The 24,834-nt window shown below is 39.4% G+C and overlaps 1 protein-coding gene across 2 annotated transcripts in view; it reads left to right on the top strand.

The window, feature by feature from the left end:
• Positions 1–1,922: 1,922 nt before the first annotated feature.
• Gpat4 (glycerol-3-phosphate acyltransferase 4) overlaps positions 1,923–24,834 on the top strand; it is a 38,831-nt gene continuing 15,919 nt past the window's right edge. The window contains exons 1-2 of one of the 2 annotated variants that reach the window (XM_047549054.1): positions 1,923–2,080; positions 19,099–20,106. In XM_047549054.1, coding sequence (XP_047405010.1) covers positions 19,942–20,106 — 165 coding nt within the window. In that variant the 5' untranslated portion in view covers positions 1,923–2,080; positions 19,099–19,941. Of the gene's footprint in view, positions 2,091–19,098; positions 20,107–24,834 lie in introns of both variants that reach the window. The other variant, XM_047549055.1, reaches the window with a different exon arrangement.

Genomic DNA, 24,834 nt, shown 5'->3' with positions numbered 1-24,834 from the left:
TATCCAAGGCATACTAATTTTATAAACAAAAGAAATTATTTAACAGGGAATTTTGAAGGTTCAAGGTCATGGAGCTGGAATCAGCTCAGTGCTGGTGATAGCTTTTTTGCTGGCAGAGTCCCAAGGCTTCACTTTCGCAAAGACAGAGAACGCATATTTCTGTCTATGGTCTAGCCTCTGTTGTTTTCTTCTTCTTCTCCTTCTCCTCCTACTTCTTTTCTTCTTCGGTACTGGGGATTTAACCTACGGGCACTTCCCACTGAGATACATAGCCTGCCCTTTTTATTTTGATTTTGAGACAGTCTCACTAAGTTACTGAGGCTGGCCTTGAACTTTCCATCTTCTGTCTCAGCCTCTTGAGTCACTGGGATTACAGGTGTGCATCACCACACCCAAGTTCTATTCTTCCTTTTATAAGCCATCAGAATTTATTCATGGGGGGGATGCTTTGCCCAAATGACCTTATTTAAATCTAAACCCTATCATTTTCCAAAAGTCCCACCTCTAAACACTGTAGTCAGATTGAGTTTCTACACTCTTATTATGTTTAACATGACTTTGGGGATTAAACTGCATGAGTTTGGGTAGATAAGCCATATTCAAACCATAGTGGGTGGACTACTTTTAAGTTTTGACTGGTTCTGGAGATAGAAGAGGGGACCAGATATAAGAAACCAAGAATCAGCGAAGATAGATGTGGTTACTTAAAAACCCTATTCCTAACACTACGGAGGACACACAATGTCCAGTATCTTACAGAATTTAATAAAGCTAGAAATTAAATATGGCCATTCCTTATTCAATCTCGTATCATTGGCATTCCTCTACCCGCAAAAGCTGGGCATATAATGAGGGCTCCATAAAGGCTTGTTAATTGAGTAGATAACTGATGGAGTTAATGAATGTATTAAGACCCAAAGGAGTGTGATGACATGTAGTGGGGACTGGTGGTTGGGTGTTTTGGAGCAGAAACATCATTCTTATAAACAGATTTTGAGATCAAAGAATGTGAGCTTTACCCTAAAGATTTTACCAGATTATTTAGCATGGACTGATGATCTGGGAGTAATATGCAGAATAAACTGGGGCGGGGGCAGAGCCTAGTACTGAAGTTAGAAAAAACAAAAACAAAAAGACTTAAGGAAGGAGTGCTGCAGTGTGGCTCAGTGGTAGAGCCCTTGCTTACAAAGGGAGACCCTGGGTTCACACCAGTGTCCATCCCCCCCCCCAAAAAAAGTATTAATAAGTTTTTTGTTTTTTGAGAAGGAGTAGTTTTAGGGGAGACGATAAGCCTGTTTTAGGCGTTTGAAGTCTGAATAAACAGTGAGAAATACAACTGCAAAATTCAGCAGGACTAGCTGATTTTAATTAGACATCAGTCCTAATGGAAGTAGACACTGAAGGAATGCGAAGGTCGTCCACACTGGCATTTTAAATTCCTTAGTTTTACTCTTAAGGCATATGAGACCCAGGGATGATGGTGGTGGTGGCAGCAGCAGCTAACATTTCTTGAGCCTGCCGGGCCCTGAGCTAAATTCGAAATGCAGCATCTCGTTGCATTCAAATGGCCTCAAGATGATAAGATAACTTGGTGTGTGACACAAGCCACTTCTCGGTAATCAGGGCTGACTTCATCCTCTTCGGCAGTGCTGGAGCGCGGCTGCAGCTCAGAAACGCGGGGCCCTTTTTCAGGAAGCGCTCTCCTCATCAGATCAGGAATCCCGGGGGCGCGCCGGGGGAGGGGCAGGGACTGTGCTCAAGGCGCTCGGTACCAGTTCCCTCGGCTCCTGCCCGCCCGCGGGTCGCCGCTGGGCTGGTCCACAACTCGCCCACCTCCGCTGGGGGGAGCACCAGCCGGGCCCCCTAGTCTCTCGCCCCGCCCTCCCGTCCGCGCGCAGAGCGCGAGAACCGGGCGTGGGGCAGACGGTGGGAGGGGAGCGCCGGAGCGCGGGCTCACGTCAGGCGGCGTAGACAAAGGCGGGCGCGCGCACGTCCTTACGCACGCCTCGGCCAGCGGCGGCAGGCAAGGGCGGGAGGCGCTGTCCGCGGAGGATTTGGGAGCCCAGGAGCCTCGCGGTCGGTGAGTAGGGGTAAGCCGGCCCCTCGCTGAAGGTCACTGGCCTCCGGGGGACTGAGCGTGGGGCTCGGGGTCGGGCGCCTCGGGAAGGCCTGCGGGTCGACGCCCTGCCAACGCCGCTCCGCGTCAAGAGGCACCGTCTCCGCTGCCAGGGATTCCCGGCCGGGTGGAGTGTGCCGCCCACTCGCCCGCAGTGGAACGGTCCGCGCGCCCTCCCCGCCGCGCTCGCCACGCGGACGCCTAGTTGCCGGTGCTCTCCCCCAGCCCCCGGTGTCCCGCAGCCCTCCGCGGGGAGGAGGAATGTGGGTGATGTGGGTGGTCAGGGCTGCGAGGGGCATTAGATCACGTGGAAGCGCCTTCGCCTTTGCTTGTGTTCTTCGACTTCCCAGGGATGTGTATTTTTTCTCTTTCCTCTAATAATGTTCCCAATTTTCTTTCCTTAGGCTCTTTTAATCCCCCGAAATCCCTTGCCTTTGCGTGTTGAGCCCACACCCTCCAATGCATCCCCCGCCTGAGAGTCTTGCTTATTTCTTCACTTTACATCTCGCATAGGGCTTTAACTTTCGCAGTTTATAAGTTATGGAAAATATATTGTATGAAACATGGTGTAACTATGAAAATAAGTATCAGTGTCTCTCACCACTCACGTCCTCGTTCTGATTGATAGCTTGGAATCATTTGAAGAATTTCGTGTCTGGTATGTTTTCCTTAATTTTGGCTGAACTTGGAGAACCTCTGCTTAGTTTCATGTCTTGGAGATTCTCTGTCAACCCAAGTGGGAAAAAAAAAAAGCAGTTATGCTTAAGCCAAAGACTGTGTGGACAAAGTCCTGTAAAACTGCCAGTTAGATATTATCTCTGTTGAAAGTGATTTTTTTCCCCCCAGAATTGTGTTTTGGTGAATTTAAGACATGCAGAACAGAATAGTGAACCAGCATGTATCCATCATCTGACCTTAACCACTCGCCTATGGTTAATGTTGTCCCAATCACATTCTCTTGCCTTTCCATATGTTCAAGGGAGAAATTCCTCATGGCAGATGAGCCCTCATTTGTCAAAAGTGCCTTCAGATTCAAAATAAAAATCCTTTCATATAAAGTCATAATGTACTTTTATTATAACACAGTCTACTATACAACTAAGGAATACATAAGTATTGGAGAAAGACCCGAAAAAGGTATCTGAAATGATCAAGCTGCTAGAGATCAGGTTAAAACAAAAAAGTACTTCTGATCTGGATGAGAACTACGAGAGCACCTTGTCCAACTTCTTAATTTATTTATGAGACTTCAGTGTCCAGAGAGGTTGTATGACTTGTCCAGACCCACAGGTAGTAAGAAAGAGGCTGAACTGAGGCTGGAAACAGCTTCCAATTCTGTGCCTGGTCTTCTTTCATCTCTATCATAATGCTTGTCTTTATGTTGTTTCCTTCAGGGAAGAAATTAATGGAAGGGCTCTGACTGAAAACTCATATTCATGAAGGCTTTGGATTGGTAAACATGAACTTTCCCATCAAATTCCAGAATAGTATGGGAATATGCCTTAAATTATTTCTTAAAATAAGTTCAGTACAAATGAGTAATATGACGGAAGTTTACTCCGAATAATAAAACTGGGGAGTATGCCTTAAATTATTTTTAAAATAGATTTGGGACAAATGAGAATTATAATCATAGTTTTTAGGAGACATGGGAAAATCCTGACCTTAGAAATGGGATACCATTGAGCCTAAGAACAAGCTGAAGAAGATTTGGATAACATTCACAGCTATTACTACGCTATTAACTAAGGAAGGAAAGGAAACTAAAATGGGAATGTTTTATTCTTGATAACTGAGAGAACAATCGTATCCTACCATAAATCTGTTTGTGCCATTAACTGGTAAGAATCTTGGCTGAATGGACCCTTGGTTACAAAAACATGGTATGTGTTTCCTTGCAAACTTTATGCTATTTCATATAAAAAGAAACAGATAAATTCAGAACCTTCATAGGTCACTTAAGGACAAAATGCATCATTGGGGAAATTTTGTTGTTGGAACATGAAAATGATATGCTTGCACAAACTAAGATGGTTGAGATGTGATGTCACTAGGTGATATAATCTTATTGGGACCACTTTTGTATAAGTGGTCTATTGTTGACCTTATTATGCTCATTGACTTTATGCAGTGAATGACTGTACTTTTACGTGTGCCTAAATTTTCTTATTCATGCGGTATATTTTCCCCTCAGAAATACTTTGAACAAGCAGATCCTTGTAAGTAGAGTTCTTTGGCTTTGAAAGTTCAGGTTATTTATATTATTGTGACGTAATTATAAATTTACTTTCAGGAAAAACTTTTCATATGAGTTTGTGACCTCAATATAGTAGTTGTCATGCACATCCAACTAATGGAAATACCACTGAGATAACTGTCTAGTTGTCATGATACATCATTACTCCTAAAGTTGGAAGTAGAGAAGATTGTCTGTTTTTTGTTTATTTTGTGAGTTTGTAGCATCAAGAAGAGTGATGTGACTGGCCTATCAGGATTCTAGTGTAACCTAAATGTTTACTGCTAAAGAATAAACCACTATTTTCATCTGTGTTGCATATCACAGAGAGTTACCCATAAAGAAAATCTGTTGCATTCTGGAGATTATTTGGGCCTGGTTAAGTGCAGACTGTACTGCAGAGTTGTTTCTGTGAAATAGAACCTCATTTTGTCATGTTATTTATTTTTTACTCCCCCCCCCATTTTTATATTGGTGCATTATAGTTGGGGAGGTCTCAACTGAATATCATTCATTCCATGCATCACTAAGCTACATATTAGTGCTTTGTATATAGCCTGACTAATACGTCTTAAAAGAATGGAATTGGAAAGCTAAAAGGAATGTTCTAAGTGCTTGGAGTTTTTCCTAACTCCTTTCAGTCACTTTTTCTCCTTTGAAACATAAAACCATGCTCTTGCCACACAGTCACTGGCTTGTCACCTTTCTTAGGGTACTCCTTATTTTTTCTTCTAGTACTGAAGATCTGCAGTACTAGACAAGTGCTCTAGTACAGGAACTTGATACATGTTTTGTTTTTATTTATTGGGGCAGTGCTAGGAATGGAACCTTGGGTCTTGAGCATGCTAAGCATGTGCTGTACCACTGAGCTACACTTCTAGCCTTTGTTGACTTTGAATTAAAACAAACAAACAAAAGTGGTAAGGAAACCTCAATCCATTGAAGCCACATTACTTTTTTAAGGTCATGTAGACTAGAGAGTAACAGCTGTGCTTAGAATTAGTGAAGTTGTCAACATCAAAATGAAGGAAGAGCACCATAAAGGAGGGCCTGTCACGCACACAAGCCTGTGATAAAAACTGTTAGGACTCTGAAAAGAGAACCTCAACTTTGCACAGATTTAATGTGAGAATGTCTACCAACCAATTGACTATTCAACCATGGTCTGATGCCACCCTTATTGAGTCCTGTAGCCAAGGATTATTCCTTTAAAACAATTTATGAGATCCGCCCTATTTTACCTTTAAAAACTCTTGTCTTTTACCTTCTTGAATATGCCTATGATCTGTGATAGCAGGCATATTCCACATTGCAGTGTGCTGCTTATTCTCAGATAAAATCATTAAATTTTTAGAGATCCACTCTTTCTGTTATTTAGGTTGATAGACCCAAGAAGACTCTTGTTTCTAGTTCTAAGCCCTTTCTGCTATACCATTTTTTTTCATACCTCAAAGGAATTAGGGATGGAAAAAATATTATCTCCCTCCCTCTACCTATCTACCTACCTACCTATTTTGTCTCCTTAGCTGTTAGAATTTGTTTTGTTTTGTTTTTTTTCCTTTTTTTGGTTGTATTGGGTATTGAACCAAGGCTTCATACATGCTAGGTAAACATTTTACCACTGAGCTAATACCCAACCCTTTTTTTTTTTTTTAAATTTAAGACAGTCCGATAAATTCCTCAGGCTGGCTTCAAATTTGTAATCCTCATGCCTCAGCCTTCCATATAGTGAGGATTACATGCGTGTGCCACCATGCCTGGCTCTTTAAAATGTTCTGATCAGTGTTGACTCCTAGAAATTGAGCGTGTTTAATTTATTTTTTCATACTGGGAATTGAACCCAGGGGTTCTTTACCACTGAGCCACATCCTCAGTTCTTTTTTATTGTTTTGAGACAATTGCTAAGTTGCTGAAACCGGCCTTGAATTTGTAATCGTCCTGCCTCAGCTTCCTGAGTCACTGGGATTACAGGTGTATGCCACTGCACCCAGTGATGTAATTTTAAATTTTGTTGTAGCTTCTTTTTTTTAAAAAAAAGAAATAAGTAAGTACTTGCCTAGAATGCTCCAGATATTGGGTTTCATCCCTAGCACTACAAAAAAGCAAAAATTGATAAACTAATTAAATTGACTTCATCATTCTATAATGTATATCAAAGCATCACATTGAATCTCATTTATACAATTATTATTTGCCAGTTAAGCATTTTTAAAACTTTAAATCTTTTTTTTTTGCATTGTCCAGAATTGAACCCAGGGCCTTGAGCATGCTGGGCAAGTGCTCTTCCACTGAGTTACACCCTCAGCCCTTAAAAACTTTGTAAAATGTTAACAGGACAGGTGAAAATTATTTTAATAATATATTTTATTTAACCTGGTTTACCCAGAATATCATGTCAATATGTAATCATTATAAAAATCATTGAGATCTTTTACACGCAATTTTTTTTTTTTGCGATGCTGGGGATTGAACCCAGGGCCTTGTGCTTGCAAGGCAAGCACTCTACCGACTGAGCTATCTCCCCAGCCCTCCAGAGTGTTTTTATATTTATACCACATTTCAGTTGCTACAGGGTTATGTGTGTTAGTGGCTGCTCTGTTGGACTGCATAGAATCAATGTCAGTGGGCCATAAAGATGAAGGAGTGTTTTATTTTAGTTAGTAACATTCTGTTTTGAAGTTAGTTTGTGTTTGTGACCATTGGGGTTTTTTTTCTGTCACGTTTTAGTGGTTTTCTTTGTACAACTAGGATTATTTTGAATTTGTGGAGTTAAAGAAGTTTGATGTTACAAATTCTGTGCCTGTGTGATGAAATGTTTGTTTTTTTAAGGGATGATCAGTTTGTTTTTTTCTTTAACTGTCTTAACCTTTTTTTTTTTTTTTTTTTTTGAGTACTGAGGATTGAACCTAGGGGTGCTTAACCACTGAATCAAATCCCCAGCCCTTTTTATTTTTTATTTTGAGACAGTCTCCCTGAGTTGCTTAAGGCTTCACTTAAGTTGTTGAGGCTGGCCTCAAACTTGCAATCCTCCTGCCTCAGCATCCCAAGTTGCTAGGATTACAGGTGTGTGCCATCATGCCTGATTTATCTTAACTATTTTTAAGTGTACAGTTTGGTAGTAATGCTTTCTCATTTTAAATAAAAATGCTTAGTTATCAGGCAAAAACTTTAAAAAATGATCAGTAACAGCCTCAATAATAAAATGACATAATGGGTGAATAAATAATGGGAAAAAAACTTGGACACCTACCAGAGAAGATATATGGATGGCAAATAAGCACATAAAAAGATGCTTCATATCCTTATTTATTAGGGAAATGTAAGTTAGAATTACTAGATTTCATTTCATATCCATTAGTATGTCTAAAATTAAAAAGACTGGCCATGTCAAGTTTTGGGGAGGATGTAAGTCAGTTTACTGATGTTGGGAATACCAAATGGTGCAGCCAGTTTAGAACAGAATTTCATAAAAAAACTAAATATACACCTACCTTAGAATTGGTTCTTCCAACTACTGGGCATTTATTTACCCAAGAGAAATGAGAATGTGAATTCATACAAAAACTCGTGAATTGTAGTTTGGTTTTTTTTTTTTTTTTTTTGGGTCATATCCCTAAACTGAAACATCCCCACTGTCCTTCATTTGGTGAATATGTAAATTGTGGAATGTTCATATCGGGAATACTTCTCAGCAATAAAAAGAAATGAACTGTTGACACATGAAACAACATGAATTATTTTCAAAATAATTAAACTGAATAAAGTAAACCAGGAAAAGATCAGAAAGTTACTTCCAATTACATATACAGTACCCAAATATAAAAGCACCAGTTTTGAAATGGAATAATCAGTACAATAGCAAGGTTGGGTAATGAATAAAACATCTTGGGTCTTAAAGCCCCAACAAATCGAATTGCCCTTTTTTAAATAAGTGGTGCTGAATATCAAAATATTCTTCATCCTTTTTTCCCCTGGCTTCAAGAGACTATTCCATTATTTGGAGTGAACTTGATGTACCATGTTACTTATTATCCAGTGAGGTCAGAATGACCTTAGATAAGATCAAGACCCTGAAGCTGACTACCTTCTGTTTTCTTCTAGTGAGTGGAGTTATCCTTTGGCCTTTTGTATCCTGGCTCTGTCTTAGATGATTTATTTTATCCAGGATCACTGTCAACTGTATATATTCAAGGTCTTCAGCACTTCAGTTTACTTCAACCTAATAGTTCTGAGTTTTTGGAAACAATTCTGAGCTGTCTTTTTGGAAACATACACTTTTTGTGCTCAGCAGCAGCATTCTATTCAAGCAAATTTGTTATACTTCACTATTTCTGATACACTTGACATTAAGTACAGCCCAGCACACATTTCCTTTGCATTTGGGTTTAAATGTTTTTATCATTTGTTTACATCATGTTTGTATTTCATCAGACTCTGGGGCATTTGATGGGTATGTGTTGGCAACAGAGTAACCTAGGAAAGTGAATGACTTTCTCTGAACCCACCCTGAAGCAGAAGTGTTCAGCTTTGGGAGCAGAAGGACCACTAGACTCAGGATCATCAGTATTCATCTGAGTTATACTTCTGCCTCTCTGTTCCTAGCCAGTTCTATAACTTGTCTCAGTCATTTACTCCTTCCAAGGCTTACTTATTTAAGCCATAAAATGAAGAGATTGGATAAGAATTCTCAGAGATCAAGTAATAACGATGTAGTTTATCATCATTTTATTATTGCCTCAGCTTTATAGTGATGATTAATAGGTGTACCTTCTGTTTATTGAGCACTTGTGCCAAGCATTATACTGATAGTTTGATATGCATTATCTTTAGTCTTCACAATGATACCATGGTATACTATTATTCTCATTTTACAGGTGGCAGAATTGAAGCATGGAAAAGTTATTTTCCTGAGGTCACAGAACTAGAAAGTAATGGAGACTGGTTTTGAATGAAGCTTGCCTGATTTTGTTATGTTTAATCATCATAGTATATTGTTTCCTTGACATTCCACAGTTTAAATAAAGGCAAAGACAAAAATCTTGTGTTGGGAAGGAATCTTAAAAGACATCTGATCTGACTGCTATAATATATCTGCCATCCTACAGAATCCAAATATAGGTGTTTCCCTAAACAAACTATTGTACTTTTTTCTTTCTGTGAACAACTCAATCTTAAATTCTTTTTAAAATAGTCTTGTTGAGAAACAATTCACCTACTATACAATTCATCCAATAAAGCATACAATTCAGTGTTTTTTATTATATTCACAGATGTGTACTACCATCATTACAGTCAATTTTACAACAATTTAGAAACCATACCTTTTATCTCTCTCCATTCTACCCACCCTAAGCAACCACTGATCTATCTTTTTCCATTAGGTTTGCCAGTTGCGTATAAATGGAGTCGTATAATCTGTGGTCTTGTGTTACTGAATTCTTTCGAGTAGTATAATGTTTAGAAGGTATCAGAACTTCATTCCATTTTATGGCCAAATAACATTTCATTGTATGGACATGCCACACTGTTTATCCATTCATCATTTGATGGACATTTTGATTGTTTCCATCTTTGGACTATTTGAATAAGGCTGTTTTAAGCATTCATGCACAAATTTTTTTGTGCAGCTAGTTTTTATTTTATTCCACCTGGGAATGGAATTGCTAGGTCATGTAGTAACTCTGTGTTTTAACCATTTTCCAAAGGTAGCCGCACTATCTAACATTCACACCAGCAGTGTATGATGGTTGGAGTTTTTTTTAAGTGCTGTGAATGGAATCCAGGGCCCTACACATGCTAAGCTCTACCACTGAGCTACACCTCCAACCCTGAGGTTTGGAGTCTTAATATCAACTAAAATTTGCACTCTATAACAGCTAAATCATAACACCAATTCTCTTGCCTCAGGGTTATTCAGAGCAGATCTGCTCTTTCTAGATGACAGCCAACTTGTTTGGATCATTTGTGTGTTCTCTAATGCCAAATGACTTTTACCAGTTTTCATGGTCCTCTGATGTTTATTTATTTATTTATTCATTTATATGCAGTGCTAAGAATCAAACCCAGTGCCTCACACTTACTAGGGAAGTGCTCTATCACTGAGCTGCAACCCCAGCCTTCCTATGATGTTTTAGATCCTATCATCATCTGTCTTATGAACGTGCTTCAACCCCCCTCCTCTTTTTTTAGTTAGGAAACTTGATGCATTTTATTTATTTATGGGTATTTATGATCAAAGATAGTGGCTGTCTTCCTTAGTTTTCACTCATTCTTTGTTGAATTGACTGCTACCTAATCCTTAACCTAGCTCCAGCTACATGTTAAGATCAAGTCTCCTAAAAACAAAACCAGATTTGTTTTATATGAATCCAGTCTGCCTTGTGATTTTTCTGTGTCATATCATTAGAAGTTCTGTAGAACAGGTCTGGCATGAGGGAAATGTTAATTTATTTCAGGCTAGTTTAGGAGATAGGAAGGGTTAGTGGTTAAAGAACGTGTATGGTCTTGGAGACCAAGGCACTTGTTCTAATCTTGTTCTCCCACTTATTGGTTGTGACCCTGGGAAATTAATCATTGAAACCTAGTAAGTTTAGTATTCTCCCACCTGCAGAAATTCTGATTTATGTCATCTAGGCTGACGACCGGGTGATTCAGCTGTGTATCCTGAGTGGAGAATCAGTGAACCAATTGTGGCCAAAGAATGTTTCTGGCTAGTTCTTTGAGGACCTACGCTGCTTATATCTCTGCTATTTGTACATAGGTATTTATTTTGGGAGCTGTGGGAGGGCATTGAGAATTGAACCCCGGAGTGCTTTACCACTAAGCTACATCCTTAGCCCTTTTTAGTTTTTATTTTGAGACAGGTGCTTGATAAATTGCCAAGGCCAGCCTTAAAATTTGCAGTTCTACCTCAGGCTTCTGAGTTGCTGAGATTACAAGGCCTACACCACAATAGTGGGCTGGGTATTTACTTTCTTGATTTCAGAATTGCCATGACGGTCTTAGTCTTCATTTATGCATCCACACAGTGTGCCATCTTTAAGCATCAAATGTTTATTTTTCCTGATTTCTACAGCAGTCTTATCTTCCCCCAGTGTGCTCTGCAACATTGGTGTAGTTTTGTTTTTCCTTCCTGTCAGACCTCATGCAGTTTCTAGTTGAGAACCTCGTGCTTCAGCCAGTTTAGGGGATTCAGAACACCTTTAGGCAAGAATAATAGCTGAAATAGATTGTGCATTAATGGCATGTGCTTACTTCTTAGGAAACACTTTCAAATGCCCCTCCTTCTTCTTAGTGACAGGGATTTAGAATAGGAATAAAAATAATTCACACATTTTGAGCATTTACTACTATGAAAAGAGCTTAAATACTGGAAAAGAACTTTACGTTTATTGTCTCATAATCTTTTTGGGGGAGAGATTTGACTTTATTATTGAGATACAATATTTGCATATCTATGGGTTACATTATGGTAATTCAGTACATGTAACAATGTATAATAGTCAAATCAGGGTAATAAGCATTTCCATCTCTTCAAACATTATTATTATCATCATTATTTTTGCCAGTACTGAGGATTGAGCCCAGGGGCACTTTACCATTGAGCTACATCCCAGCCCTTTTTAAATTTTTTATTTTGAGACAGGTCTCCCTGGGTTGCTTAAGGCCTCACTAAGTTGCTGAGGCTGACCTCAAACTTGGCTAGTCTCCTGCTTCAGCCTCCAAGAGTTGCTGGGATTACAGGCTTGAGCCATTGTGCCCAGCACATTAATCACTTTTTGTGTTGGGACTTTTGTACCCTTCTAGTTGTTTTGAAATATATCATAGATTGCTTTAACCTGTAATGACCTTTTTGAGCTAAAGAAGAATGAAAAATAATTCTTCCACTCTAATTATGTTTTTTTAAATATATTTTTTAGATGTTGATAGACCTTTATTTTTATTCTTTTATTTATATGTGATGCTGAGAATCAAACCAGTGCTCACACAGGCTAGGTAAGTGCCCTACCACTGAACCACAACCCCAGTCCTCTAATTATGTTTTGATGCCTCATAATTGAACAACTTTCTGACCCACTTCCCCACTGCCCTTCCCTTAGTCTCTAGTGACCACTATTCCAGTCTGTTCTTTTACAATATTCACGTATTAGTTTCCACAAATAAATAAAAACGTCGTATATGTCTGTTATTTCACTTGATAACTTCAGTTGCATTCCTGCAGATGACAGGATTTCATTCATTTTTATGGCTGAATAATATTCTATTGAGAATGTGTACCAGTTTCTTTATCTATTCGTCCAAAGACCATCTGGGTTGATTCCATGTTTTAGCTATTGTGAAAGTGCTGCAGTAAACAGAGTACAAATAACTTTTTGGTATGATGATTTTATAATACCTTTAGATGTATACCCAATAGTGGAATTAATTGGATATTATGGTAGTTCTATTTTTAGTTTTTTGAAGAATCTCCATATTATTCTCTGTATTGACTGTATTATGTTCCCACCAACAGTGTTTTTTTGTGGTGCTGGGGATTGAATCCCAGGGTCTCATGTGTACCTGAACAAGCAAGCACTCTGCCACCAAACTATACCCCTGCATTGAACTATGCCCCTAGCCCTAGTTGTCTCTCTCTCTTATCTTCTATTCCTGGATATCCATGTCTCCTTAGATACTATAAATAATGCTGTAGTTGGTAACCTAGTACCTACTTTTCTTTTGCAAATGCAAAAGGGGTTTTTCAACTTCAGCCCTTGGTATCTGGGGCCAAATCTATGTTGTGGGAGCTCTTGTGTGCATTTCAGGATGTTTAGTATCTTCTTAGTCTAATATACTCTGAAAGCTGGTAACTACCCCATTTGCACTTGTGACAGCTAGACAATTGGTGGCAATGCAGGCGTTGCCAACTTTTCCCTATCAGGGTCAAAAATAATGCCTGATTGAGAACACTGCTTTTATTTATTCTTAGGATGAATTTCTAGAAATGATATTACTGGATCTAAGGTTAGGTGAATTTAGAATTTTTATGGTAATTGCTAAGTTGTTCTTCATAAGAAGTTGTACCATTTTATGCTCCAATCAATGTTTAAGGGTATTTTCTCATTCTTACTGTTTATCAATGGCAAAGAAATCTATGAAAAAGTTTTCAACATCTCTAGCAATTGGAGAAATGGAAATCAAAACTACACCAAGATTCCATCTCACTTCTGTCAGAATGGCAGTTATCAAAAATACAAATAATAAATCCTGGTGAGGATGTGACAAAAGAGGTACACAGTATTGATGGAACTGCAAATTAGTACAGTTCACTTTGGGAAAACAGTATGGAGAGTCCTAAAAAGAACTAGGAATGGAACCACCATATGAACTGGTTATCCCACTCTTTGGTATTTATACTAAAGAACTAAAATTAGCATACTATAGCAATACAGCCATTTCAATATTTATAGCAGCACAATTCACAGTAACCAAGTTATGGAATCAGCCCATATGCCTGTCAATAGATGAATGGATTAAGAAAATGTGGTATATATACACAATGGAGTTTTTAGTCAGCCATAAAAGAAGAATGAAATTATGGCATTTGCCAGTAAATGGATGGAAATGGAAAACATTCATGCTAAGTGAAATAAGCCATACTCACAAAATCGGGGGTCAAATTTTTTTTCTCATATGTGGAAGCTACAGCAAAATAAGAGAAAGAAGGTAGTGGAGATTGAATATCAAAAAGATAAGATCAGTGGAGTAGTGCAGGTCTGGAGGGACAGGAAAGGGGGAGGAAATGTGGAATGAATATAACAAAAATCACACTATGTGTAAATAGGAATATACCACAGGGCATTTCACCTTTATGTATATGTAGAAAGCAGCAATAAAAAAAGAAAAAAGAAGAAAAAAAAAAAAAAGGCTGGGCGTGGTGGGGCATGCCTGTAATTCCAGTGGCTCAGGAGGCTCAGGCAGGAGGATTGAGAGTTCAAAGCCTCAGTAACAGTAAGGCGCTAAGCAACTCAGTGAGACCCTGTCTCTAAATAAAATAACTGGCTGGGGATGTGGCTCAGTAGTTGAATGCCCCTGAGTTCAATCCACCATACCCACCTCCCAAAAAAAAAAAAAAAAGGTGAAAGAAAGATCAGTAGAGGAGGAAGAATGTCGTGGGGAAGGGGATTGATACACCGCTGTGACTGAAGGTGGTGTAAATCAAATCCAATGCAGGTTATGATTTGGTCAAAATGAACCTAACTACTAATAACTAATACTCTAATTAAAAAGAATTTTTGCCATGTTTCTCTTTTTTATAGATAACTTTTTAAAATGAGTACTTGCTACTTTCTAGGCTTGTAATATTTTTTGGATTAAGGATTTTGTGTCCTACTCTGAAATAATCTCTTTCTAAAACCTTCTTAAAGACCTAGAACTGAAGATAGCCCACTGGGTTTCTTCTGATCCTAATGAAATAATATGCACCATTTATTTGTATCTAATATGTGACAGACATTATACTTGGTGTGCTTTAAAATGCGTGTGTGTTAGCCTTTTGTTCCTGTGACCAAAAATACCTAAGAGTAGGAAAAGCTTCTTTTGACTTATACTGTCAGAAGTTTAGTCTATGGTGGACCAACTCCGTTTTCTCTAAAGGGCCCAGGGTGAGGCAAAAGGGCATGGTAGAGGAATACTGTTCTACTCATGGCTGCCACGAAGCAGAGGTGGGGGAAAGGGGCTGCAGGGAAATGAACCTTTCCAGGGAACACCCTTAGTGACCTGCTGCCTCCAGTGACACCCACCTGCCTACAGTTACTACCTAGTTAGTCCATTCAAACCTAGGATTTGGTTAGGTCTCTCATAATCTAATCATTTTACATCTGAATATTCCTGCATGTACACAGGAGCTTTTTTCAATGGGGGTGGAACACACCTTATATCCAGTCCATACAGTATGTATTCCTGTGTGGTCTAAGCATTTATTTTTAATAAAATGGCATATAAAAAAAATTTCCAATTGGTACATAGCATCTCTGGACATATTCTGGCGATCGTGGTGTCCTGAATTAGAATGTGTCTCAAAGTGCTAGCTGAAAAGTATTTGATCTAATTGCAGAATTAGGAGAGAGAACAGTTCCTACCACATGGTTGATGACTGCCTCAAAACCATTGTAGAGGCCCTAATAATTTATGCATGTGCACTGAGAATTGAACCCAGGGACACACTATCACTGAGCTACATTCTCAGCCTTTTTTTTTTGCTGACAAGGTCTCACTAAGTTTCTGAGACTGACCTCAAACTTGTCCTGCCTCGGCCTCCTGAGCCACTAGGATTAGAGGGTGCACCCCCAAGCTCAGCTTTGAGGCCCTGATTTAAGTTAAGTTTCCTCTAATTTTCTCCTCTAGGACTCCCTTTTTTCCTTCTTCAAAACCTTGAAAATTGGGCTGGGGATATAGCTCAGTGGTAGAGCACTTGACTAGGATATGTGAAGCCCTGTGTTCAACTCCCAGTACTGCAAAAACACACAAATAAATAAAAATCATGAAAATTTGAAATTATGACTTTATATATGTTTACTTGCTTGATTGTTGTCTATAGGCATATTTGTTCACCAGTGAATATCTAACCTTAGACAAAACATGTGAGCTTGGTGAATATTTGTTGAATTGAAGAGCTAGTCCCTCCAAGAACCGAGGCCATTTGGTGACCTCAAGGCTTAGATTTGCCATTCATTGGGTTGAAGAGTTTAGTGGACCTGGAGATGGATTCTGTTGCCTTCCTAGGATGAAGCTATCTTCCTTTCCTAAAAGGTTCTGAGTTAGTTAGCTCATATGTTTCTCTCAGGAACATTTGAGCTGTTGAGGCAACTTTGGTTCAAATGATTCTTGGTGAGTTTGGCTGGAATCCAGATGTGGAACATTAAGTATGAATAAATATTTCTAGGAATTAATGTTTTCCCCTACCTTACACTTTTATAAGAGGTCATGGTTACATTCACATGAGTTAAAGTAATATCCTCTCCTAAATGAGCAGTTATCTAGAAATTGCAGTTAATTGAATTCTGATGTGAGCAGTGTTTTGGTATTTCCAGACATCAAAATCTATGTTAAGGGGCCTGTAAGACACCAGATACTTCTGGTTTTAATTATTTTTTTCTACTAATGCCCGAAGATGTTTGGAAGCTTATTTGATAACCAATCTTAGTTTACTTGCTGTTTCCTCTACTTCTGAGAATTTATGTGAGGATTAATGTTGGCCAAATAACCTGTTTGGCTAGTTTCCTGTTCTCTGGCAGGCTGGCACTCAGAAACGTGAACTCAGGGGGTGGGGCGGGACAACATGGGAAGAGGTCACTACCTCTGGGGAAGGAAGGTTCAACTGGGTCATGGTTTGCAAACTTTCTGTAAAGGGGCAGATAGTAAATATTTTAGACTTTGTAGACAGTCTAATCTTTTTTCCCCCTCATCTCTTTAAAGATGTGAAAAAATCACACCTACCTCAGGATCCATAAAAAACAGGCCATAGCTAGATTTGGCCCACACATTGTGTATTTTGCCAACCCCTGAACTAGGTGAAGAAATTAGTTTGTTGCTACATGTGTTTAATGTTTTGGGGACATGAACCCAGAATAACCTTGAGAATTCTCAATTGATTGTGATCCAAAGAAGAGCCATTAAAACTTTGGCATGTGGGGTAAAAATGGCCCTAGTGACTATCACCTTGGGTCTGTGGAACTTAAGGTAACCTTGGCCAGTGGGACAGAGGTCTCTTGCTGCATCTCTCTCATGAGAACGTTGTCCAGAGGAGCAGGAGGCTAGAGATGAAAGATTGGAGTGGGGGTGAGGAGGCTCTAGAATTAGGCAGGGACTGGACAGGTATAAGGAACACAGTGACGTAGATTCCTCAGCTGCTTTGGGATATAGTTAGAAATTGGCATGCACATTTAGTTTGACCAGTTTATAAAAATGAAAGAGCATGTCTGTACCTTGGATTCTGAGAAGAACATCAAATCTTGATAAATGAATCCAGATCTGCCTTGTGTTTTTTCTCTAATCATAGGAAGTTCTGTAGAGCAGGCCTGGCATGAAGGAAGTATTAATTTATTTCAGGATAGTTTGGGAGATAGGAAAGGCTTAGAGACAAAGGCAGTTGTCCTGATTCCTATTCTACCACTTGCTAGCTGTGTAATCCTGGTAAATTAATCTCCTAAGCCTCAGTATCCTCACCTGTAAATGGCATTGATAATAATAATTCCACCAGAGTTGTGAGAATTAAATGAGAACAAAATGTGTAAAGTGCTTTTTACTCAATGCCCGTCATCTTGTAAGCATTCAGTAAAAATAAGCAATAATAATGATAAGGTGAAAGTGGAAGAAAATGAGAGGACATGGGGATCAAAAATAGGAACTTATTTGTGGCTTGGTGTCACAGAACTGTCATGTGCCTGTTGAATATTTGGTCACTATGTGGTGGAAACGTGTTGAGGCAGTACAGAACTGGATCTGTGTGTACCTCTCTCCATTTCCTGATTTGGAAAATGGAATGATACATGTTGACAGATTGAAGGTAACTGAATGAGGTAACATGTTTGAGTTTATAAAGCATTGACAGAATTTAAAATGAAGTCAATACCGGTTCAATTCTTGAACTTCTAAATGTATTAGGACAGAGCCAGAATGTGACTTTTGAGAAGCCAAAAATCTTTTTGCCAGGGACTGGGGTTGTAGCTGAGTGTTAGCGTGTTTGCCTGGCACATGTGAAGCCCTGAATTCAGTCTCTATACCATGGGGTATAGGAGATATTTTGCCAGAAAGCCTTGATAGAATACTCCCAGGTTCAGAACTTGATAACTTATGATTTGGAATGAGTACTGTAAAGTTGGAATGCTTTTGTGAGATATTTGAAATAGTGGAATTTTAAAATGAGTAACTATTGTATGAAGATAGGCCAGAGGGGTTTAATCTCTACGAAGGGAATAAAACACTATTTTGCACAGTTTAAAATGTGCATTTCCTTTTCTCCTACAATTCTGTATCTAGGAATTTATCCTGGAAATATATTCACTATGTGCATTTTATGTAGTAAATCTCTTATGCATATGGTTATTCATTATATTTTTTATAAAAACAAAAAGTAGAAATAGTAGTCTCTAGCTTTAGGAGATGGGTAACCTAAATCCTAGTGTATTCTTACAGTTGAAAACTATATTCCTGCAAATAGTGCAGGAGGTCTGCATGTGCTAATGAAACCATTTCCAGGGTATATTAAGCTAAAATCAAATAAAAAGCAAGGTGAAGAACACTGTGTGTTGTATGCCATTGTTGTTGCTGCCAGGCCTGGGCAGGGGGAACAGCTATGACTTCCTTGTTTAAGCAGAGACTGGTGAGGGCAGATTATGAAGCTGGTACTGTGGTTGCATCTGTGGAGAACTTTGGGTAACAGGACAGGTAGGAAGGAGATTTACATTTCAGAGTATTACCCCCTTTTAGTTTTGTGAAATGTGCCTTTTAGATATGCATGTTCTTTTCAGAAAGTTTGACCACAATTCCTGTCATTAGAGTTGAAACTGTATGGAATATTTGTTTTCCTCTCACACCGGTGTCTGCCATCTGTGGCCCTGCCTGGTTCTTCTGTCCTCAGTGACTTAAGAAGCTGGTTCCAACTATAGGCTTATGGTAAAATAACTCTCCCCTCCCATACAGAAAGCACACTGACGATTCTCCTTCTGATTTGTGTGACTGACCATGTTTCTGTTTCCACCCCTAGCTCTGGCAGCATGTAAACAACCTTTTGCCAAGAACCCAGGTCACCGTGAAAAGGGGACCTTAAGGGAGAAGAATATCGAGTACATCAATGCCAGGAGCATCTGGAATTACACTCACCGCAGGCAGCATGAGACATTCAGTGCCACCATCTGTGTCCTACTGGAGAAGGTTGGGGCTCTCCAGGTAGGAGGGTCCTGGGGGCAGCAAGCGCCAAGATCCTCTCCAGAGGGAGAATGGGGCCAGATACGAACTCTCTACAATGAACTTGATTTTCAGCTTATGAAGGAATTTTAAGTAAAGCAATTATTTAATTTCCACATATTCACATTCAAAAGCCTTCTGGGTGAAGTACTAGCAGTCACCCTCCTCCACAGGAGTTATCAGGATTTTTCTGGCACCAAGGTGAACTCTTCTTGGTACTTCTGGCAATACAGATCTGCAGGACAGATTTATCTACTGAATGCTGTGGGGCAGGAAAAGAAATAAAATCTCTGGAAGCAGCATAAGGGTAGCAGAGCAGAGACCCCTCCCTCAGTGCTCATTTGCACAGAAACTCAGTCTGGACTTGGATGTTTTTACTAAAGACTTATCCTGCTGTTTTCACTGTGAAGTTCGTCTATTCTGGGGAAATCTGGCATTCTTGGGCTGCCTCCTGTGGCCCTTTTCTATTGTCACTCTGCCCCCAACCCTTCTATGCAAGCAGTTAATGACGTGAACTTTGGAATGGAGTTTGTTACTCTTGGAGGACTGACTTCCTTTCACAGGCTGCTCGTGTCAGAAAGGACCATCTGAAGGCTGTTTGTGCTTGGGGAGGAGGGCACTGGCCTGGCCTGGATCCTCCACCATGTTCCTGTTGCTGCCTTTTGATAGCCTGATTGTCAACCTTCTGGGCATCTCCCTGACCGTCCTCTTCACCCTCCTGCTTGTTTTCATCATAGTCCCCGCCATTTTTGGAGTCTCTTTTGGTATCCGAAAGCTCTACATGAAAACTTTGTTAAAAATCTTTGCGGTAAGTTGAACTGTTTACAAGTAGGTTGCTTCAAAGAGGAGGGGGACATGCTTTTAGCAGAAAGAGTTGTTCTTCCCTGGCCAATGACTCTCTCTCTATTGAACATGGAGAAAGGTAGGAGAATGGGAAGTGGCATCTGATATAAAAAGAAAAACTAAGTGGGTAATTTTGAAAGTCTTTGGCAGTCTTTCTCAGTGAGTAAGCTGCCTGTGTATTTGATTCATGCTGAGCAAAGGGACCTATTCCATGACTCCACAGCTTGCCTGTTTATTTTGCAGAGAATGGTGCTTAGAATTTTTAAAAAATCACTGCCAGACTCTACATCTTCTTGTATAAAAGATAGTGGAGCACACAGCTGTAGCTGACATAGCCCCTCACTGATAAGCCTTTTCTCTCCTTGGTGCATTTATCTAAGGTAGGTTCTTGTATTTCAGACAAAAAGAATGAACAGAAATGGGCATTTGAATTGTCTTATTTCTTGAAAGAGAAAGATAATAAATTTCTGAACATATGTCAGAACTTATCTAATTATACCTCTGAACAGAACTAGTCACAATATAATGAAAGCAAAAGAGTGATATTTCCTGAAGTTGATCCATGCTACGAGATTTTGATTTTTGAACCCAGGGACTCTTAAGCACTGAGCAACATCTCCAGCCCTTTATATTTCTTATTTTGAGACAGGGTCTCACTGAGTTGTTTAGAGTCTCGCTAAGTTGCTGAGGCTGGCCTTGAACTTAATAATCTTCCTGCCTTAGCCTCCTGAGTTGCTGGGATTACAGCTGTGTACCACTGTGCCTGACTTGTAATTTCTGTTTTTTAAATATATATTCTTGTGACTTTCAACACAGGTTATAATTACACAGTGAAAATTCATTAGATGTTTAGTGTTGGGCCAACCTGGGGACATGTAGTCTTCAACCTTCAGAGACTGTAGACCACATCTTGAAAATCACTGATTTGGGCACAGTAATTTAGAACTGATGATGAAAGTAACGTGTATTTGTAAACTCAAGATTAAACATTTAAAATCGTAGGTGTTGAGAGTGTACCTCAATCTTAAAGCACTTGCCTAGCACATATATGAGGTCCTAGGTTCACTCCCTGGCATGGCAAAAAAGAAAAAAAAAATTGTTTTTTTCAAAGAATAGATTTTACTTCCTAGAGGTATGTGCTCGGCATTTAAAGGGTTCAGTGTGCCCTGTAGTTCCTGTCCTGTGAAGATTAATAGAGTTGGCTATATGCTAGAATAAGAGGAAAGCTAGAAAGGACTATACATTCCTGCAGGGGCTTAGGGTAGTTCTGTAAGAACATCTAATCTATAAGAGTGTCTATCACCTTTGGTTTCTGCTCTGAGTTGATTTTAACAGACAAGAAAGAACTGAAATATTACTTTTATTAGTGGTAACATTAGGTACAAACTGGATTTGGCCAAACCAGTGTTAAGCCTTGGAAAAAAAATACCTTGTAACCATATATATATGTCTAAAATACGCCCATATTTATGGGTGATTTTTTTTGTTATTATTTTATAGAGCAGTATCTTAATCCTCCATAAAGCAAACTGCCATATACTGGGTGACCTGTAAAGAAAAGAAATTTATTTCTCATAGTTCTGGAGGCTCTGAAGCCCAAGAGCAGGACACTGGCATATTCAATTATGAGTGAGGGCCTGTTGCCTGGTTCCCAGACATCAGTCTTGCTGTGTACTCAGGTGGTAGAAAGGGATGAGGGAGCTCTCTGGGATCTCTTTTCAAGGCGCTAACCCCATTCACGAGGACTCCACCTTTATAATCTTAATACCTTCCAAAGACCTCTCCTCCAAATACATCATATTGGGGATTTGGTTTTAAACATAAGATTTTGGGGGAGGGAATAGAAAGGTTTAATCTTATGGCAGAGATTTTACTTTTACCTTTTTTATCCTCTTCACCTTTTTTCTATATTGGGATGATATACACAATTTTAGAACTAGAAGACAATTTAGAGATTATGTGGTTTTTGTCACCATTAGGAGGTACGAGGAGGTCTTGAGAGGCAGAGGATGCCTCTATTTGGACCTTCTATGCTCTTGTGACATTACAGAAAAAAAATTTAAGGAGACCTCAGGTTTCAGTAAAAGGGAATTTAATATTAGAAAGTGAAAGGCAGAGATATACATTCTAGAGAATTAGGGCTGCCTTAAGAGCCAGATGCACCTTTTGGGTCTTAGGCTCTTCTTTTAAAGGAAGAGGCGTGGGTATAGGAAAGTATGTGGGAATAACATCAGCCTGGTGAACTCAGTTCTTTGATCATGGATTGCAAAACGTTTATAGTGATCTGGTCTCCAGGATGCTCAGGTTGACTTTGTCTCCTCTATCTAATAGATAATATTCAGAATGTACCTGTATTATAGGTTCTTAAAATATATCTCCCTTTGTTTTATCTCCCTTGAAAATACATTGTGTAGTCTAACATAAGCATTAATCAAATCAGGTGATTTTCATAAATAAGTGAATTTACAGTAACTTTAACATTTGTAGAGTTCTCAGGAATTTGGGAGTGATATAGTTACAGTCTCCTTTTCCTTTCCTTTTGTCTCCTATCTATTTCTTTTGTCTCTCCTTCCTGATATTTACATTTTTATTTGGGGAAGCTTTTTGTTTTGTTTTTTGTTTTTTTGGTATTGGGGAATTGAACCCAATAGGCGCTTTACCACTGAGCTACATCCCCAGCCCTTTTTGTGTTTTATTTTTGAGACTAAGTTGCTTAGGGTCTTGGTAAATTACTGGGCTAGTCTTGAATGTGATATCCTCCTAAGTTAATGGGATTACAGATGTGTGCCAACACACCCAGCAACATTTTTAAAAAGTAACTTATTTGGGGGCATTAAGGTGTGATTTAATTGGTTCTGGGGACCAAATCTGGGGCTTCACACATGCTAGGCAAGTGTTTTACCACTGAGCCACATTCCTATACTCCTAGGTAGGCATATTTTTCCTAAATACCCTCTAGGTATTTGTTCATCATCAGAAGGTGGATCTAGACTACCTCCTCTTGAATGTGGGCCTAAATAGTGATTTGTTTCCAACAAATAGTTGCGGTGAACTTGAGGTGTTGTACCTTGTGAGATTAGGTTTAGAAAAGGAGATACCTTCTCTCGGCTTCCTCTTGGAACCCAGCCACCAGATGTGACGAAGCTAAACCATCTGTAGGTATCTCAGATCACAGAGCCAGCATCTCATGCCCAGCATGGGGCCTTCCAAGGATTCCAGCCCTCATTCTTCCATCCACCCAGCTTATGCCAAACCTGTGTATGGTCTGTGGATTCTTGAGTGAAATAAATGATGCCATTAAATTTTGGGAATAGTATGTTACATAGCCTGTTGCTGGAGGTTATATATTTTGCTGGTTATCTATTACAACCAGATAAATAATATATTATTAGACAATTTTAAACATTCATCCATGTCCCACAGCTTACAACACCTTTATTTACTTATTTATTATTCCTTTCAGTCTTTGATGGCAATACACATTCATATTTTGACTGTGTTGATAGTGTGGACATATAATTTTGTGGGTATTTTCTTTTGTCATTTATCAGCCATTTCACGTTTTATTATATAATATTCATAAAGATTGTTAAAACAATATACAATAATTCTTGCAGTGTATGTACCTATGGTTTTGACAGACCTAAGCAACTCTGGCTTAACAGCTAGTTTCCATATTTCATTCTCTATAAAGAAACCCAGAGAAGATATTTGTATACCTGCCAACTGAGGGAGGTAGAGAAGGGATCAGTGTCTGTCTGTCCCCTCTCTTGTGCTGAGTCATTGAAGACCATCTTGTGCAGAGAGCAGCAGGTTGTTTAAAGTGTTTAGTCCTTGCCTTGGTGTTTTTGTTTCCTCTTTTGTCCTCTACACAATTGTGATAGTATTTTTTGGAGCGGAATTCCTGGGAGAGGACTTTCACTGAGTTGAGAATGGCTTAGGAAAAGGAAGAGAAGAATGCCTGGATAAAAAGGAGAAAGACAAAAATAAATGGACGTGAGTTTTGCCTAAGATGAAAGGAATTGATCAGGTCCAGTTAGAGAAGATGAAACCGTTGAAATCTGATCAATGTTCAGCTCCAAAGTTGAATATGTTGGTAGAGTGTCACAGAAACCAGTGGTGGTGGTGAAGTTGAAGACAAGACTGCATTGATAGTGGGATTGTGGTAAATGGGCATTCATTTTGGGGTCAGACAACCCTTACCTTGAGTAGTTGGTCTTTGTCTGCCAGCTCTAAAACTTGACCTTGTGAGTTTCTTAGCGCCTAGCCATTGTTGAGGCTGGCTTTGAACTCACAATCCTCCTGTTTCAGCCTCTCCAGCTGCTGGGATTATAGGCTCAGCACTCTTTCTTTCTTGTGTGGTATTAGGGATTGAACTCAGGAGCTGTACCACTGAGCTGCACTCCCAGCCGTTGTGTTTTTTATTTTGAGACAGGGTCTCACTAAAGTGCTAATGTGTGTCTCTAATCTTTTTGGTCCTTCTGCCACAGCCTCTGGAGTAGCTGGGGTTACAGGCGCATGCCACTGTATTTGGCCTGAATATTTCTTTAGTCATTGGGAAGTCATTGAGTTTTTTGAGCAAGTGAACAAGATCAGACTCTGGCAGCATGTGTTCAGGTGAAGAAAAAAAGCAATTAAATAACTGTCGCCTCAGTGTAACAAGAAAAAGGGAGTGAATTATGAAGTGGCATGA

Source organism: Sciurus carolinensis, chromosome 4 (genome assembly GCF_902686445.1).
Source record: "Sciurus carolinensis chromosome 4, mSciCar1.2, whole genome shotgun sequence".
In the NCBI taxonomy this organism is placed as follows: domain Eukaryota; kingdom Metazoa; phylum Chordata; class Mammalia; order Rodentia; family Sciuridae; genus Sciurus; species Sciurus carolinensis.
The sequence above is the reverse complement of the archived record's forward strand: the minus strand, read 5'-3'. Positions and strand labels throughout refer to the sequence as shown.